Genomic DNA, 19,385 nt, shown 5'->3' on the forward strand with positions numbered 1-19,385 from the left:
TTCCATCATAATCCGTAACCTCTTGGCCAGGCATATCCCTCACTCTACTATTGCCATTAAGCCAGGGGACCAACTCAGCTCAATAAGGAGTGCAGAAGAGCATGCCAGGAACAGCACCAGACAGGCCTAAAAATGAGTAAATTGCTAACTAAATTGGGCTTATATTCTCTGTAGCTCAGAAGAATGAGAGGTGATCTCCTTGAAACCCATCTCATTTAACCCATCTGGTTCACTAATGTCCTTTAGGGAAGGAAATCTGCCGTCCTTACCTGGTCTAGCCTACATGTGACTCCAGACCCACAGCAATGTGGTTGACTCTTAAAAATGCCCTCTGAGCAAGGGCAATTAGGGATGGGCAATTAATGCTGGCCTAGCCAGTGACGCCCACATCCCATGAAATAATTTTTAAAAACCTACAAAATCCTGAAGGGGCTTGGTAGCATAGACGCCGAGAGGTTGTTTCCACTGGTCAGGGGAATTTAAAACAGGGGCACGGTCTCAGGATAAGGGGCCAATCATTTAGGAATGAGACGGGGAGAAATAACTTTACTCGAAGGGTTGTGAATCTTTGGAATTCTCTACCCCAGGTGGTTGTTGATGCTCAATCATTGAATTAATTTAAGGCAGGGATAGACAGATTTTAGAATAGACCTATTCTCTGAGGGAATTAAGGGATATGGGGAGCAGGCAGGAAAATGGAATTGAAGCCCAAGGTCAGCCATATTTTGTTTAAGTGGCAGATCAGGCTCGACAAGCCATATGGCCTACTCCTGCTACTATTTCTTGTGTTCTAGTGTGAGGTGCCAAACTGGTGAAGTTACAACACAGGACTAAACCCAAGCTAGAGGCAGAGCTGCTAGTGATGCCACAGAAATGGATCAGATCAAAGTCCTGCCACATGCATCTGTGAATTGTGGCTAATTAAAATAACTAAAAGAAGGAGGTAGCTGTGTGAACATCCCCAGCACATGAATGCAAAAGACAAAGCTGAAGTGTTTACAGCCATCTTCAGCCAGATATGCCAAATGAATGATCCATTTCTGCCTCCCCATGAAGTTTCCACCATACAGATGCAAGTCTTCTGCCAATTCAATTCACTCCAGGTGATATCAAGAAACAGCTGAGCACACTGGATAAGGCAAAGATTATGCACTCTGTCAGCATCCTGGCTGTCCTGTAGAAGATTTAAACTCCTGAACTGCCACACTTCTAGCCAAGCTGTTCCAATGCAGCTAAAAGACTGGCATCTACCTGACCTGTGTCATGAAGATGTGCTTTATGCCCAAGTAATGATTTTTAATCCACCGGCTGGATACTTGAGTTGAACTTATAAGAACAGACTTTTCAGAAAAACTGAGATTAAAGAGAATTGAGCTCTCAGCGCAAGATGGCTAACCCCAATTTGCATTACTATATATTCCACATTCCAGTTCATTGGAATGGAGTCAGTCTGTCTGTAAAACCCATCAAAGATAATAACTTCAGAAGATTGTGAAAGACTCACATCTCCTGTCTCATTAGCAGGGCAGCTGCGGCCATCACTTGAGGTATTCAACTGATGGAGATGGGCCATTAAGCCTAATCACTTGGCCAATGGGACCCTGGTTAAGTTAGCTTCCAGACGTGAACGAATAAAGTACCTTTGGAATACATGGACAATGCCTTTTTTTGAATTCCCCTGCAGTTGGCAAAGGAAGGTCACAGGACTAGCCAAATCTTCGTATGTTTTAAGCACATGTTTTCCCAGCAGAACGGAGGACGAGCAGCTTAGGGAGAAAATCTAGATGGAGTCCCTCCTGCCTCCCTTTTTCTTCAAACCACCTGGTAAGCTTTGAGCCTGTTTGTTGATTGTGATCTTCCAGGGATGCCCTGCTGCAGATAGGGATTTCTTTAAAGAATCCAACCCAGCACCACTGTCTCCCAAAAACAACCAACTCAGTCAAAACTAATTTAAATCAGAAATATCGAGACCTTGGGATTCAGCCTGAAGCCAGCCAAGTCACCAAATTACAGACCGTATACTTCTTTACTTTTTTTTATGGACTCTATTTTGGCTAACCTGTCCTTCCCCACTCTATAATCTGTATTTGTGTGTGTGAGAACTTTGAGTGTGTGTGTGAAAGTTGGTGCATATTTTATTATTTTACTTAGATCAGTTTAAGTATCATAGAGCTAACCTCTTTCTTTGTTAAGTTCAAGAAAACCTGTCCTATTAGTTATTTTATGATCACAGCGTGTAAACAGTTAAGTACTCACTCAATTGGCAAGTATATTCTTTTCAAACAGAAAAATCTGTTGCAGTCAAACGAGGCGTGGGCATAGAGGGTAGCCATTCAACCCCTTCTCACCCAGTCATAACACCAGGATGAATACAGCTTCAACATTGTTTCAGAAACTCAAGCCATCCAAGACAAAGCAGCCAGCAGGATTGACATCCCATCCATCACTGTAAACTTTCACTCCCTTCACCAGCGATACACAGGAGATGTATCATCTACACAATGCATTGCAGCAACCTGCCAGGGTTTCTTCAACAGCACTTCCCAAATCCAAAATCTCTACAACTTCTACAATAGCAGCAAGTGTGTGGAAACATGACAATCGGCAAGTACCCCTCTAAATTACATGGCCAACCTGACTTGGAAATATATCATTGCTCTGTTATCACCACTGGGTCAAAATCCTGGAATTCCTTGCCTAACAACACCAATAGGGGTACTTTCGTCACATCTTCTTCAAGAAAGTGATTGACGACCACCTCCACATAAAAGTTTACTGCACAATATAAGAATTCATGGCGCTGAGGGCAATATTTTAGCATGGCTAAAGGATTGGCTAACTAACAGGAAACAAGAGAGTCAGGGTCAGTGGGTTATTGTCCCATTGGTAGACTAATTAGTGGAGTGCCACAGGGAGGAATGGTGGGGCTTCAACCATCTGCAATCTATCTGCTGATGATACAAAGATAGGTAGAGAAACAAGTTGTGAGGAGGATATAAAAAGTCTGCAAAGGGTATAGGTGGGCAAAAATTACCAAGTGGAGTATAACATGGGAAAGTGTGAGGTTGTCCGCTTTGGAAGAAAGAATGGAGAAGCAGAATATTGTTTAAATGGAGAGAAACTGCAGAATGCTGCAGTACAGAGGAATCTAGGGCTTTTTTTTTTGTATTTGTTCATGGGGGTGTGGGTGACACTGGCTAAGCCAGCATTTGTTGCCCATCCCAAATTGCCCTTGAGAAGGTGTCATTTCAGAGGGAATTTTTAACACTACATTGTTATGGATCTGAAGTCACATGTAGGCTGGGCCAGGTAAGGACAGCAGATTTCTTCCCCTAAAAGGCATTAGTGAACAGGTGAGTTTTTATGGCAATCAACAATGGTTTCATGGTCATCATTAGACTTCTAATTCCAGATATTTTTTTGAATTAAAATTCCAACACCTGCCATGGTGGGATTTGAACCCAGGTCTCCAGAGCATTACCCCAGGCCTCTGGATTACTAATCTAGTTACAATACCACTAAGTCACCATCACCAGCTGTCCCTCCTTACACAAGGACACCAGAGTGTCCTAGCACATGAATTACAAAAGGTTAGCATACAGGTGCCACAAGTAATAAGGAAGACAAATGGAATTGTGGCCTTAATTGCAAGGAGGGTGGAGTATAAAAGTAAGGAAGTCTTGCTACAGCTGTACAGGCCATTGGTGGGAGTGCATTTGGAGCACTGTGTGCAGTTTTGGTCTTCTTGATTAAGGAAGGGTATACCTGTACTGGAAGCAGTCCAGAGAATGTTCACTGGGCTGATTCCTGGGATGAAGGGGTTGTTTTATGAAGAAAGGTAGAACAGGTTGGGCCTAAATATATTGGAGGTTAGAAGAATGACAGGTGATTTTATTGAAAAATAGATTGAGCAGAAGGATGTTTCCTCTTGTGGGGGAATCTAGAACTAGGGGGAACAGTTTAAAAATCAGGGGTCTCCCATTTAAGACAGATGCGGAGGAATTTCTTCTCTCAGAGGGTTGTTAGTCTTTGGGATCCTCTTCCACGGAGAGCAGTGGAGGCTGGGTCATTGAATACACGCAAGGTTGAGTTAGACAGATTTTTGATCATCAAGGGAGTTAATGGTTATAGGCAGTAGGCAGGAAAGTGGAACTAAGGCCACAATCAGATTAGCTATGATCTTGTCGAATAGCAGAGCAGGTTTGATGGGCTGAATGGCCTACTCCTTTTTTTATGTTCTCGAGAGCAAATATGGATGTGTAATAAATGCTGTCCAGTGATGCCCACATCCCATAAATGAATTAAAAATAATCTGGCAATTTAATATTGGCATAATTTCTTAATTTCTCCTAATTAGCAATATTCATGTTGATCATGTTTAATCCAGAATAATACTTCTAAATTAATGTGTGATAAGGGGTAATTTAAGAATTGATATCAGGCCGAGAGTGATAAACACTTGTCGTGAACTTTCAGTTAGTCCTTTGGAGGTGAAAATTCTTTTCATTAAGATAGTTTGCCGCAATAATGGGTGGTTGCCGTTACATGTTGCTGAATGGATGAATTAGGATGGGTTGAATAAGATTCCTCATTTGTTAAGTATGTGACTGTGGTAGCCCCCTTATCATCTTTATTTAGGCGTCGCCCACTTCCTTTGTTCAGTTAAACACAGAAAATTATTTTATTTGAATAAAATTGCGTTTGGTCACCTGGCCCCTCCCAAAGCGGCCACAATTTAATCGTTCTGTCTTCTGCAGCCGATCCGACCGATTCACCATCGAACAAAATCTTCAACACAACACTTCATCTGAGGTGCCTCTTGTTGTTCTCTGCCTTTTAATTGTCACCACCGGCTGCCATTGCCTGACGCGGCACTATCATTGTCCTTCCTCGGTCGGTGGACCCCATGCTAACCCTCTAGTGTAAATACATTTTTAGACAAACTGTTAACGAGAGGAGGCTGTCGCCCTGTTGTTATTTAAATGCAAAATGCACGTTGAGGGTACCGCAGTACCATTCGCGCGCCACACTTCCGGGATGAAGATGGCGGATGTGCAAGTGCTCTATCTCTCCCACTTTGCCTCCGTGTCATGTGACCGGGGCCGCGCGGCGAAGCGCGCGCCGACTCACAGCGCGACAGTTGTAAAAAATACAGTTTGCGGCGTAGTAACAGGCTGGAGTCAAGATGTCTGGACACAGCCATGGGAACGGCCAGTGTCAGTGCGAGGGGCACCAGGACCCTGCCGAGAGAGGCCTGGAGTACGGCCTATTTCGGAAGATCGACCAGGAGAGGCTGGAGTGTCTGAACGAGGCGAGTGAGGGCTCTGGCAAACTGGTCTTCAAGCCCTGGGAGGAGAGACAGGACCGGACCAAGGTGCGGCCAGCAGTGTCAGGAGACACTTGTCCTTATTCCGATATACATTGTATTCACACTGCGGAGGAGACACGCCTCAGATACTGATTCCACTGTAGTTACAGAGCCACATAGTACTCTGTAAATTGCTGTTTGCAACATAGAGCCAGAGAGAGAGGCCTCTAGTCAAGTTCGGAGATTTACAGTAAATCCTGTTTTTCAGGATTTGAGAAGCGAAGCCTCTAACGTATTATGCAGAATAAGCGTTGCCTAGAAGCGATCACGGGGATGCCATCTGGTTGCGATCATATCATATCATAAACCACCAGAGCAGAATTTAACTCGATAATTTCAGATAATTGCCAGAAAGAATCGTTCCCTGGATGAATGCTACTGTGCCCACATATCTGGTGGGTTTGTTCTGTTATTGGGGTGGTCATGGTATCTCCTGCCCTACAGCTGGAGAGAAATGGCTGATATTCATAATTTTAAGAATCATAGCTATGTCAGGCCATTGCTTGGCTCGTCTGCAGGACAGCTCACTCAGCTTTGGCACCAGTCCCCACATTTTATGTTTAAAAAAGACTTCACAGGGTCAGTTGGGCTGGATATGCTAGTGTCATGTCCCAATGCGATGCCTTGATTGCAGCTAAATGGTCTTTTTTTTATCCTTTACAGTGGTTTGATATAATTGAGTTACGGCAATAGAGATATAAAGATGTAAGTCCTATAAGGTCGTTACTATAGATCTCCAACAATTAATTCACTGCGGACTGCACAGTATATATACTCTGTATTAACAGTTCTGCTGCAGTGGCAGACTAGACAAGAATGTTATTCAGAGCAGTAGCAATGCTGATGAATGCTAAGCAGCTGTGTCTTCAGACAGGAAAATTTAATAACAGCAACCAAGATTTCCACCTGGGAAACAAAATGCCCAGAAATGTTGTAGATCTCTTTGAGGTCTGTACTTTCATCGTTAGAGCCTCAACAGCTACATGGAGGCACTAGAATCTGATTTTAATTTTCAATTGTTGCAAAATATTCTTACTGAACAATGCTATCTTAAATTTGCTGAATACGATTATGTAAAGTCAATGACAAACTGTGCATCTGATAATGTTTTGTTTTAAGCTGTTTCTTCAGGTCTGCTAGGCAAAACAAATTGTGAATAAAAATAGAACCACAGAAAAGTTACGGCACAGAAAGAGGCCATTCAGCCCATCGTGTCTGCACTGGCCAAAAAAAGAGGAACAAAAGAAACTAGCTGCTCATTTTTAATCCCACTTTCAGCACCTAGTCCATAGCCTTGCAGGTTACAGGACTTCAGGTGCAGATCCAGGTACCTTTTAAATGAGTTGAACGTTTTAGCCTCAACCACCAATTTTAGGCAGATGCCCACCACCCTCTGGGTGAAAATTTTTTTCCTCTTTTCCCCTCTAATCCTCCTACCAATCACCTTAAATCTATGCCCCTGGTAATTGACTCCTCAGCTAGGGAAAACAGGTCTTTCCTGTCTACCCTATCTCCTCATAATTTTGTACACCTCAATTAGGTCACCCCTCAGCCACCTCTACTCTAAGGAAAACAATCCTAGCCTTTCCTCATAGCTGCAATTTTCCAGCCCTGGCAACATGCCTGTGTAAAAAAAAAACACCTGCTTATTTAATCTCATGTGCAGATGACTTAATTTGGTATAAGTAGGAAAAAAATTAAATGGATGATTAAAGATGCAAAACTTAAAGTACCAAATTTAATACCATATTTATGTCATGTTTGAAGCAACACAGGAATTGGTCAATTAGCTATATGGGATATTGGATCCAGAAAATTTTGAAAAAATGGCAATGCCAATTAATGTAACTGAATGAAAAGAAACCGTACCAATGTCTGATGTGTTTTGTACCTTTTCTATTGCAGTTTGTAGAAAGTGATGACGATGAGGAATTACTCTTTAATATTCCGTAAGTACCATTTTAAAAAATAAACCTCTACACATGGTTGCACCACCCCATTGAAATATACATGTATATAGTTTAAGTATTTTGACAGGCATTTGTATGCTTTCAATCACTTGAAATCCACGTGATAATAAATAGGTGCTAAGTTTTCTGTAAGAAAAATGTTTACTCTTGCTGGGTTTATGTCAGAAATTTGAAGGTACATTGAATTTCTGATTTCTCGATCTTCATAACACCTGAGGCAATAGGCAAACTGGATGCAAGCTTTGCTAATGCTGCTGTGAACTGATCTTTAGAATATCTGTAAAAGTACCACGGGGACATTTTTCTTTCTGGTCTTTTCCTGCTCCCCTGCAATACATAGAAATACTGATATATAGAAGTTACAATATGAAATTGGGCTATTTGGCTGTGTCAACCTTTATCCTCCACTACAGCAAATAGTCCTAAACACATTTACTCATCCTGTTTCAATAAGCCTTTAACTCCTTTTTCTTCATCCACCTATCCAATCTAATCTTGAATGTTGACATGGTTTATTTGCAATTTACCAAGTGATTTCACAGTCTCATTACTCTCTGTAAGAGACAATTTTCCTGCCCCCTATTTTAAATAATTTATATTTAATGTTTCAACTGTGATCTTGTGATCTTGAACCCTCAATTACTGGAAACAATCTGTTTCTACCTAGCCTGTCCCATTACTTCATAAATATTTCTATCAATTCACCCCATATTCTGCAATGTTCTCACGTAAAACAACCCAATTTTTTAAGCCTTTCTTTATATTTAAATTTATACCAGGCAGCATCCACATGAATCTGATTTCTTCCCTTTCTAAGACTTCATTATTCTTCCTATAAATGTGGAGCTCAATATGGCACACAGTACTCCTTAACTGAGGTCTTGGTCAGATTTAATATTAGTTCATTATTACCTTTTGGCTTTTATATTGTAAATAAAACCCCTGGAATTCCATAACTGTTGTTCATTGAAATATAAGTTGTCTGCCACTTGGTGTCACTATTAAACTTCGTAGGGCGTTAGCTAAAAATAAACCTTGAATCTGTAGTTAAACAAATTGTATCTTGTGACACCATGGGCTGGATTTTGTGGGGCCGATGGGGGTTTCACCCACCGGATGGAGAACCAGTGGGGAACCCCTATCAGTTCCTTATGGGAGGCCGGACAGAATCAAGTGCCCTGCAGGCACAAGTGACCACCATTGGGGGCCTCCCGCGATTGAGGTCTCCAGCAGCAGATGTCCTGCCTTTCGAGAGCTGGTAGTGCACTCACCAGAGGCCCAAGAATGTCGTGGGACCCCAGACCAAAGGTGAGTGAGGGCACGATGAGGGTTGCATGGTTGGTGGTCAGTGGGACTCAGAGGCAAGGGCAGAGGATGCCTTTCAGTGGCTCCTCCCCTTCCCAATGCCAGGTCCCTCAATTGGGTACCGAGTTCCTGATAACAAGGAACCCCACCCCTCCCGCATCCCCCGAGGCCGCTGGTAAGTCTGATGAGGTTTGCTGGGTTGCCTTTCAAAGGTGCAGGAGAGCCTTGTGGCTCGCATTAAATCCCTGAGGCACCACTAAATTGCGGTGGGCTCAACGATAACGGATGTCAGTTGGCTCATTAATGAGTTTAATTGACATCCCGCTGCCACCGGCCAGGACTCCCGCCCCTCCTGCCCTCTGACTTAATAGGAGGAGGTTCTCCTGCCACCAGCAGACTCTCCCATGAATAAGTGGGCCAGACTGCCTTGGTTTTCACCACGATGAGTTGCATTAAATCCAGTCCCATAGGCCGCAAGAAATGTCTGACCAGTTTATGAAGCTGTACAGAATGCAAAAGCTGAATTGCAGCCTGAGTCTAATTGCCAGTTTTGATTGCACACAATACATATAACTTGCATTTTTATAACATCATTTGTAACATTGGAATAATATCTTGGAACGTTTCACAATGCATTGAACAGAAGAAAAATAGATGAAATCAGATTATGGGACCTAAAAATGGGGCAAGGGTTTTGAGAAGGTTTTTTTGAAAACAGGAGGCACTGATTTATGGAGTGAGTTCCAGAGGGTAGGGTGGAGCATCATGGATAGGGAACCAGTCAGGAGATCAAAGGATCCATGTAGGAACGTGAGGCTGAACACATTCCAGTGTAGAAGTGACGGATCTGAGACTTGTTTCAGATTCCATTTTTTTTAACATACTTGCTTGCTTAAAGTGAGTAAAGGAGGAGACCTGCACATCTGTACATTCCAGAATAAGGTCCTAGATCTGCTGAGGTGTTTAAGGTGATAATTACTCTGTATCTTGTTTCAGTTTCACAGGCAGTGTGAAGCTGAAAGGAATAATAATAATTGGGGATGATGATGACACCCATCCATCAGAAATGAGACTGTAAGTGCCAAAACATTTTATTATTATTTTAAGCTACTTTACATCATCATTAAAAAGTAACAGTTTATTAAAAAGTGGAATTGTATTTAACTGTGTTGTAAAAGATGCATCTTATGCTTTTGCTATGAAACTGTCAATCATTAGGTGGTTCTAGTAGAGAGCGGTATACGTGTCTTTGGACAGCTAATCATTGAATACATTTTTCTCATCTAAAGTTACATTTTTAGCTGCATTACTAAATTGTTGAATATTCTAAAAATGATGGTTAGCCTAACTAAAATAACCCCAGCCTTTACAAGTATGCAAACCCAGTGAACCGGTGGGATAGATTTTCTTAGTGTACTGTGACAAATTGCTAATGAACACTGTATTCTCAAAGTATTAAGTTGGGCTGTTAGGGGATTGAAAATGGTTCTGAATAACTTACAAAGCTGGGACACCAATGAATTACAAAAATTTATTCATCATTCTATGTCTCCACATAAATGCTTAGTGAATGGCTGAAGTTAAAAGTACACAAGGAACCATTCAACCCACCAAGCCTAGCCTTTTCACAGACCATGTACAATTTGTTTTACCATAGACTCTGTGCAACATTTTTAATGTCCTGTGGGAGATTCCATGTAAAAGTACTTGCTCATTGCCAGAGAAATGTTCTTGGGTTGTTTGCAACCCAGGAAAGGCCCCAATTATTTACTATCACTAGTTGCTGTGAGAAGCTGATGGTGAGCCATCTAATAGAACTGTGACCATCCTGTGCTGATGGCAGTGATGTGTGGGTGGGGGATCCTTCGGTGTCACAGTGGGAGAAGGGTGGTTTTGGGCTATGGGAGTACTGAAGGCGGATGCTTGAATAGGAGAGTATTACAAGGGGGTTGTGAAGTGCCACTGGGAAACGTATTAAAGCTGTGTTCACAGCCATGACTTGGAAATTGGTTATGAGTTCTTTAAAACGTTTGCATCATGTTCACTATTTTAAAAGCTTTAAAGAAAGTAAGGTTGGTCAGGATGGGGCAATATGGGAGAGGCAACAGCACCTATAGGAGGGAGAGGTGGCAAATGGCAAGGAGGTGGACAGGTACTGTCATGGGGCAGGGATGTGAGCAGTGAAATGATCAAGGAGGGAGGAAAATAAAGGCTGTTTATTAAATCTTCTGGGGTTAAGCAGACTTAACAGGCTTTCCCAATACAGAGCCAGGAAAGCTTCCAAAGTGCATATTGAATGTATACTGTAAATTTGGCAATTGTAGCATAAGTGTAGCATATACCTTAATGCAACCATGCTCAACTCAGTGAGCACTTCAACTTGAAACCAGTTCCTGGGGGGATATATCACTTTCTTCAATTTTGGGTAGAATTCCCTATTTTGTTCTTCAACTTCTTACTGACCTTTAATGAAAGTAAAAGCGTAATAAGACTTATACAATATAAAAGTGATCCCTGGTTATGACCAGAAGTGTGACATTCCACAACGCGGGATGAGTTGTCAGGTTGGAGTGTGTGGCAGGACAGGCTGTCTGGTTGTAGTGTTGGGTGCTTTGGAAGTAGGAAGAGAGGGAGGCCTGTTCGGGGTAAAAGGTGCTACAGTGGAGTGAGGTAAATTGTACATGCATTGTGGCAAGGACTAGCTTGATTTTTTTGGATAGGTAATATAGTCAGTAACCTCTTTGGAAATCTCTACCCCAGAGGGTTGTGGATACTGAATACATTTATGTTGAGAGAGACAGGTAATTGGTGTCTCAGGGAATCAAGGGATATAGAGTGGGCGGGAAAGTGGAGCAGACCTGCTGAGTTTTTCCAGGTAATTCTGTTTTTGTTTGGGAAAGTGGAGTTGATGCCACAGATCAGCCAGGATTGTATTGAGTGGCTGAGCAGGCTCGACGGGCTATATGGTCTATTCCTGCTCCTAATTTTTTTACGTTCTTAAGTTCTTCCAACCAAAGTCCAAAATCTTGAATCTGTCAGCCACAGTTGAGAACATTTTTAGTCTATCTGTGTTATATTTTATAGGATTATAATAGAGCTACAGGTAACTATGTCCTCATGCCTTGCAGCAAACACTTCTCCCACTGATTGTAGTAAAACATTGATCGTGATTTAATATGATAAGTTAGAAGCACAAGTTAAAGGAATCTGGCTTGCGGCTTTTTGTAGATAAGTAAGAGGTGTTAAGGCCACGTGAGGAGAGGTAAAATATGACTCCCCTACCACCTCAAGTCTGACCGGAACAGGGTTTTCTTGTGAATTTGGAGAATGAAGGAATTTTACGCAATGTCTTGTTTTAACCATTTATGTACTGGTTGCAAAGAAACAAATCTGACAGGCTTTCTTGAGGTTTAAAACAAAAAGGGGTTAGTTTTTATTGAGCTAAAAGCCCATCCAGGTAGTGATAGCAAAACATTTAAAAAGGTAAATCCGCGCTTCTCGAACTTTCGCGACCCACATTCAAACACACAAGTATGTAAAATTTACAAGTTATATTGTAGGTAGGCGGTTACTTTCTTAGCCAAATTAAGGTTCAATGCTGAAAGATAAGAAACTTGAGAGTTCACTGTTTGAGTCCTTAGCTAGTCACTCTGGCTGCGGCAGAAATTTTTCCAAGTTCTTTTAGGCTCCAGGAGTAGAGTTGAAGCCCCTGTGACTTCAATTGCCAGAGACAATTTCTTTTTAATCCACAATCCGTCTCTGCCAGAAGTTGATGAGTTTTGCACCTGGATTCCTTTTGATGGAAAATTCACTATCTCTGTGCTGGATTTTTAAACTGTAAGAGATAGGGTCTTAACTTCGGAGAGGAGAGAAGGGAGATCCTTACAGCTTTATTGACAGCTTTTCCAGATTACTGACCACTGTTTGCAGCTTCCGTGCTGTATTAAAGAGATTTTAAAATGGTTAGTTAAGTCATATGACCTCTTCCCCCCCCCCCCCCCCCCCCCCCCCCCCCAATGATTTCAGCAGGTGTTTGTTTATTTTAATCTGAACCAATGTACTTTTGTTTCATGGCCGGGGTGAGTAGATTCTGTAATGTTCCAGCCATTAAACCCCTGAATGAGTCATTATCCATTTTGATGAGATAGGAAGACATATCTCCATATAACCATTGTTTTAGCAGACTTTCTGTCTCTGTTGGAAAAGTAGTCTTATAGAAATGTACATGTTAGGTCCGGTACATTTTTCACTAAATCCTTTCAAAATAGTTCTGGACATCCTCAGGTGTGAAATTCCATGAGGGTATCTGGGCATGTCTGAATTGCAAGTCACAGTATATCTTTCCAGAAGCTGGTCAACTTGTAATACCAGTTGTCAAGTGACTTGTGGCAGCCATCTTTAGTCAGTGTCTTTTCTTGTCTTTAAAAATTCCTTTTTAAACAGTTCAGTGTGTGCTTGGTCAGCCAGTGAAATTACAGATTAATGTCACTCGTGCACAAGTGATATCATTGCGACAGAAGGAAGAAGAATAAAGAAAGAAATGAATCTGGAAATGTTGTCCTTTTTTAAATGCTTATACACTTACAGATAATTCATAAGTAACATAGAATATGCTAATCAATTCCTTTTTTTTCGAATCAGGTTTAAGAACATCCCACATATGTCGTTTGATGATGCAGGTAGAGAACCTGATCAGGTGTTTCAGCTTAGCCGAGATCTCACAGGGGAGCTGGAATATACTACAAAGTATGTCCATTTTTGTTGTGTTTCAAAAAAAAATAAAGGAGGTGAAATTGGTCTTCACCAGTAATTTGAAACACGCTCAGCAACTCAGCAGCCCATTTTACACTGAGTCCCTATTTCTAATCGAAAGAAAATCAAGCAGTGTAAAAGTTGGCTGCTGATTCACTGCAAGCCTGTTTTGTACTAAAGTTAAAGACCAATTCTCACTCTGCCCCACAGGTTCACCAAAACCCCTGACCCCCAAAATCTCTTGAATTGATACTAATGTGGAACTGAAACTAAATGCATGTTATTCAAAGTTAATAAATAATGGTCCACGGGAGAAGATTATTTACCAAGTTTTGGTTTTGCCTGACATTGGATTGTAATTAAAAATAAACACAATGAACCTTTTCCAGAATTTGTTCAAAGTTCCAAAATACATTAACAATGTTTAGCACATCCAGTTATCTCAAAAACTATTAAATAATTTTGTCAATATTGCTTTGATAGGTGTGTAGTATAGTGGGTTAGCATGCTGATCCTTTACCTTTGGAACTTGGGTTCAGATCCAGACTGCCTAGATGAAAGCTTCTCTCATACACTGAGGGTGAAATTAATTTGGATAATCACAATACAGTCATTGCAACAATGATAAGAAAACTGCTGAAAATTCAGTACAAGTTGAAATTCAGTCATTGCCCATTTATGTTTGCAGTTTAATACTGATGATAAATCAAAAGTGACTGTAATTAGAGCAGCGTTCCTGCATCCAGAGGCAGTGCACCAACAGAGTAGATGGTTTTAACCTGCACCTCCAAAAGCTATATTTGCAGCTAACTGGTTGCCATCGAAGGTGGCCAAAAATAGTAAATAGCGCTCAGAAAGCTGAGTGCCTAAAATATCCCTTCCTTGCAGGCCAGCCAAATTATTTTGCTATCATGCCCTGTTCAGACTTTGCCAAGTGGTATTGAATAATGTAGTCAAAATGGTTAATTAGCTAAATGGCTAAAATATGCACAGCTATTCTTTTACATTTGCAAGAGCCATCAACAGATATCGTAGCGGTATTTTAAAGTTGTACCACTCATTATCGAGACATCTTATAATTACCCACTGTTACCTGCAGAAAGTGGTACCTTGAATTACTTATACCCCAATTAGTAATTACAACAGGTTCAATACTTTTTAATATTTCTACCTGTGTTTTTATTTTCCTTTTTAGGATAGCTCGTTTCTCCGGTGTTCACCACCTTTCCATTCACATAACCAAGAATTTTGGTGCAGAGACTTCAAAAATTTATTATGTAGGATTGCGAGGGGAGTGGTCAGAGGTAAGTCTGAATATTAAAATTAACTTTGAAAAGTTTAAAAACAATTCACTGGTTGAGCTTACATTCCTCTTGGGGTGATATTGTACACCAGTAAGATTGATGGCCTTGGAAAAGCACATGGGACAGAATTTTTCCCCCCCGTCAGGGGGGATGTTGATGGGCGGACGCGTGCGGGCGCACTTCCGATTGGCACCCCTGATCGGAGGCGCGACGCCATTTTACGTGGGCGGGCCAATTAAGGCCTGCCCAGCGTGATGTCTGCAGGGAAGCGCTATGCGTTCCCTCTGCGGGCGGGGGGGGGGAAATCCCAAAATTGAGAGTGTGCTCTTTTGCACATGCGCACGAAAGAGCGCACTCATCTCCCTGAGGCTAAGTGCAGCCTCAGGGAGATCGGCTCTACATGTAAAAAGATAAAAGTAGAAAAATAAAAGTTCCCTTACATGTCCCCTCATGTGACAATGTCACATGAGTTGGGACATGTCCATAATTTTTACACAATCTTTATTAAAAAATTTTAAAACCTACTTGAAAACTCATCCCGCCCGTGGATGAGGTTTCATGTTTTTTCTAGTTGCCGCCGGGGCTCCTGGCCGACCCGCCAACCTTAAGGTTGGACGGGCAGGTCCTTTAACTGCTTAATTGATCCTGTCAATGGCCTCAATTGGCCATTGACGGGTTGGCGGGCCCGCAGCTGATTGTGCTGCGCTCCAGCCTTCCTGAAAATTTAAATCGGGCGCAGTGACGTCAGGAGTTTCCCCCGACGTCGCTGTGCGTTATTTTACGCGTCAGCGAGTGGGCCCCTCCCCCGCTCGCCGACGGTAAAATCCTGCCCATGATATTTTCAGAGAGATAGTGTGGAATTTCACTGGGGCCTGTTGTGTGTATATATTGAAATCAATTCACTGCATTATTTTGAAGTCTGTAAGGCTTATGATCAAATAAAATGCACTGGATAATATTTTCCATGTACATGAGTGAATAATTCTGCGTCCCCATCTCCTAGAAATATGACTGGCGGTCAAACTTTTCCTTTTCCAGTTTATCTCTAATTTTGTTCCTTTTTACCCTTCCTATCCTGCATGATGTGATTTATATTTGGATACATTTCCACAGGCTTCAGTATTCTCCCAGTACCTTCATGACATGGTCATCTTTCAATAATGAGTTTAGTAAACCTGTTAATCCTAAGGGGCATCAGAGTCGAGCCAGATCCTGTTGTCGCCTTAAGTCCATTCTTCATATGCACCACTGAATGTAACTTGTTTTTTTTAAAAAAAAAAGGTTTGTTCTATTCTTCAGCCAGAGGTACTAAGACTAATTATAGCATCATTTCAGATAAATTGCATACATAGTGTGCATCTGCCCTGGGAGCTTCTATGGTTTCATAGGACATTGTTTGGCGCATTTAGCTACCAACCTCACTTGCAGATTTATTTTTACTACTTTTTTAACGGCCAGTAGTTCAGCTGGCCAAGCAGAGGGCCCAGTGAAAACAGAGGCCAACGAATCCTGCACCTTCTCAGTGCACTGTCTTCATCTGCAGCAGAGACTGCCATGCCAGAATGGGGCGCCTGGGCCACACCAAATAATGTCTAACACGGAGTCGACCACCAGGGCCCAAACCATTGTCTCATGAGACAAAAAGCCGAAAAAAGGAAAGGAATACTTTTCTTCTTGCTATTCAACAACAACTTACATTTAGATAACATCCCAGGACACTTCACGGGCGTAAAACAACAAATGGACACCAAACCAAAGAAGGAAATTTTAGGAGGAGTTTTGATTCTGAAAGTGGATTTTAACGAAGGTCAAAAGGAGAGAGATGTGGAGAGGTTTATGGAGAGAATTGTGAAACATGAGCATTTACATTTAAAGGCATGGTCGCAAACGGTGGTGCGCAGAAGGGCCGTAATAAGAACGGGCTTCTGGAGGGGTTGTACACCTATAGGCAGCTAGAGATGGGGAGGGATGAGGCCATGACGCGATTTAAATGTAAGAATGAGAATTTTAAATTTGAGGCATTGAAGCATCAGAATGGATTCTGAAGGTGAGCAGGACTTGGTATTGGATAGGATTTGAAGAGTGTGGTTACAAGGATGGAGGATGGTAATGCCTCCAACATTTTAAGAATTAAAATCAGTATATTTTTGGGGGGGAAGGTAGGAATTTAGTAAAATAGTGGTTTATATCATCTTTTGATGCTTAAGTTTAAATCTAAGCCAGGTAGATGGAGGTGAAAGTTTTCTCCTGACATCTGAGTCATATGTTTGTGTAGTTTCGACTCAGTTTCCATTGGGTCCAGAGTACAAAACGTTCCCATGGTTTTGCACTAAATTGGTAGCATCACTTATTTATGCAGAGCACAAAGATACTTGGTGCACAATGAAAATATTACATGGATGTATTAACCTTTTTCTAAAGGTTATTACAGGAGCCAAATTTTAAATGGTTTCTCTGTGTAATCCAATCTGTGCTTTACCTTACCTGAGAATACTTTAAAGCATCACTACTTCTGAAAAGTGTCTTCCTTGTCATTGACATCAATCTCTTGATGGACAGAAAAATTGTATTTTTAAACAAAAAAAAAAGTAATCCTCTGTTAGAATTAAGTAACACAAAATGAAGCATGTAGAATATTTCATTTTCCTTTTGTGACAGGGCCACAGACATGAAGTGACACTTTGTACATATGAAGCTTCTGCCAACCCTACAGATCACAAAATTGACCTCATCACTCCTCAGACGCACTTCATTGCTTAAAACGTGACTTCTGATGCTCTAGCATGCACAAGATTTTATGACTGCACTACCCTAACAAGAAGAAAGCACATGCAGAATATCAGGGGCTTCTACATTAAATGCCCAGCAGAATAGACTGGTACAATATCTAAGTTCCAAACAATTGTGAATAAGGTGTGGTGAACAGAAGATTCCTGAGGAGGTAACATTCACTGTTGAACTGGAGTCCGCCGTTGCTGCTTTGATTTGTAAGTGTTAAAATCCTGATTTTGCGACTAAATTGAAGTAGCTGGCATTTGATATTCCTAACCTCAAAACAGGATATTTTCTATTAAAATTAAATACCTAATTTTGATTTTTCCTTGCCAAATGTGTTATACATTGTTAATGAATGCTGAAAATCTGAGTCCTGCGTGCCGCTCAAAATCCACGCATCAGAATAATCCATTGTTTGTGACATTGCTCTGCTCCTATTGCCATATGATTCTCGAGCAATAATGTGGTCTACAAGAACAACCATTTAAAACCTATATTTTTCATGAATTATAAAGTGGAAAAACATCTGTTTAAGGTTAATTACACTGCTTTAAAAAGCACACCGTGATGTCTAATCACGATTACTAAAATCTGTGTACCTGTAGTTGGAGACCTCATTGATTTTGTAATAGATGGGGAACGAATTTCTTCAGAGCCCAGTAGATCCATAACAATGCTTTTTAAGTGCCATAAAAAGCATAAACTGATGTCAGTCTCTTGAAATTACTATGAAGAGGGACTTCTGTAACACTTAAACACAATCACAGATCAGGAGCAGAGGCAACACAACCAATCTCTCTGAAATCAGCCCAAAATGCATTGATTTAATGAGTGAAATGATCCAATAATATCGATATCAGTACTATGTAATCTGCTATCAGTTCTTTCCCATTTTTGCCTGCAAGTTGCTGCCTTTCCCGTATGCCTTTGTGCATTAGATTACATAAACATGGACAGCATTGTGCCCTTTGAGTATCAATCAGGTGAATGGAGGTTTATTGAACAGCTTGAAGCTTATGTTAATATGGATGTAGTTTAAATTGATTGGATGTTTTTTGCTGATATATCCACTTTGCTCAAGCTTTTTCATTACATTTTCCGGATTTGGAATTTACTACCACAACACCAGAGAATGCAACCATGGTTTTAAGAAAATAAAATAAAATGTATTTGCTGTTAGTGGACTGATATGTGATCCTCTCATCTCTGCTCTTAAAGGTTGCATTGCAAATTACTTGGCTAACGTTTGCTGTTGAAAATTTTTAAAAATAAATGTATTTCGTTAAAATAGCTGCATTGCAATTAACTCTAAACACACAAGCAACCAAAGCGTGAATGGGCTGTCTTGTATACATGTCTTGAGTATGCAATAATGCGATGGAAATAAAATGTGAACTCAGGAAATGAATAAATCCCTCCCATCTGTTTATGTACATCTTACTTACAATGTGCCTCAGCTACAGCCAACTTGAGGCTGTCCAAAGGATTTAAATCTTCCATAAGCTTGAATTGTGGCCTGTGATGGATGCTACACAGCTGACAAAATTCCTGCCATGGACTTGATCAGGAGGAGGCAGGAAGGTGCCGGGGTTCCCACCCACCACCATCTTGTCTGATTTAAATGCTACCCCAGCACAGGGGAGGGTTAAGACGATTGCCACCCGCGATTGGCTGCGCACCGTCATTTTATGCAGGTGGGCCAATTAAGGCCTGCCCATTGTAATATGCGTTCTGTAGCGCTCAGTGCTACTTGTGCGGGTAGAGGAGGGAGAGTCAGCATGCGCGCAAAAGATCGCAGCAATCACTCCGAGACAAGGAGCTGCCTCGGAGATAATTAAACGTTTTTTATAAATATAGTAAAAAATTATTTAAACATGTCCCCTCATGTGACAGTGTCACATGAGCTGGGAC

At 41.3% G+C, this 19,385-nt stretch overlaps 1 protein-coding gene across 1 annotated transcript; it reads left to right on the forward strand.

Moving 5' to 3' along the window:
* Positions 1–5,122: 5,122 nt before the first annotated feature.
* pithd1 (PITH (C-terminal proteasome-interacting domain of thioredoxin-like) domain containing 1) lies at positions 5,123–18,886 on the forward strand. The gene is made up of 6 exons (XM_078567030.1): positions 5,123–5,374; positions 7,274–7,317; positions 9,640–9,717; positions 13,285–13,389; positions 14,591–14,699; positions 17,358–18,886. The coding sequence occupies exons 1-6, from the start codon at positions 5,186–5,188 to the stop codon at positions 17,457–17,459; spliced, it is 627 nt and encodes a 208-aa protein (XP_078423156.1). The 5' UTR covers positions 5,123–5,185; the 3' UTR covers positions 17,460–18,886.
* The last annotated feature ends 499 nt before the right edge of the window (positions 18,887–19,385 follow it).

The sequence above is a fragment of the Cetorhinus maximus genome, chromosome 21, assembly GCF_964194155.1.
Source record: "Cetorhinus maximus chromosome 21, sCetMax3.hap1.1, whole genome shotgun sequence".
In the NCBI taxonomy this organism is placed as follows: Eukaryota; Metazoa; Chordata; class Chondrichthyes; order Lamniformes; family Cetorhinidae; genus Cetorhinus; species Cetorhinus maximus.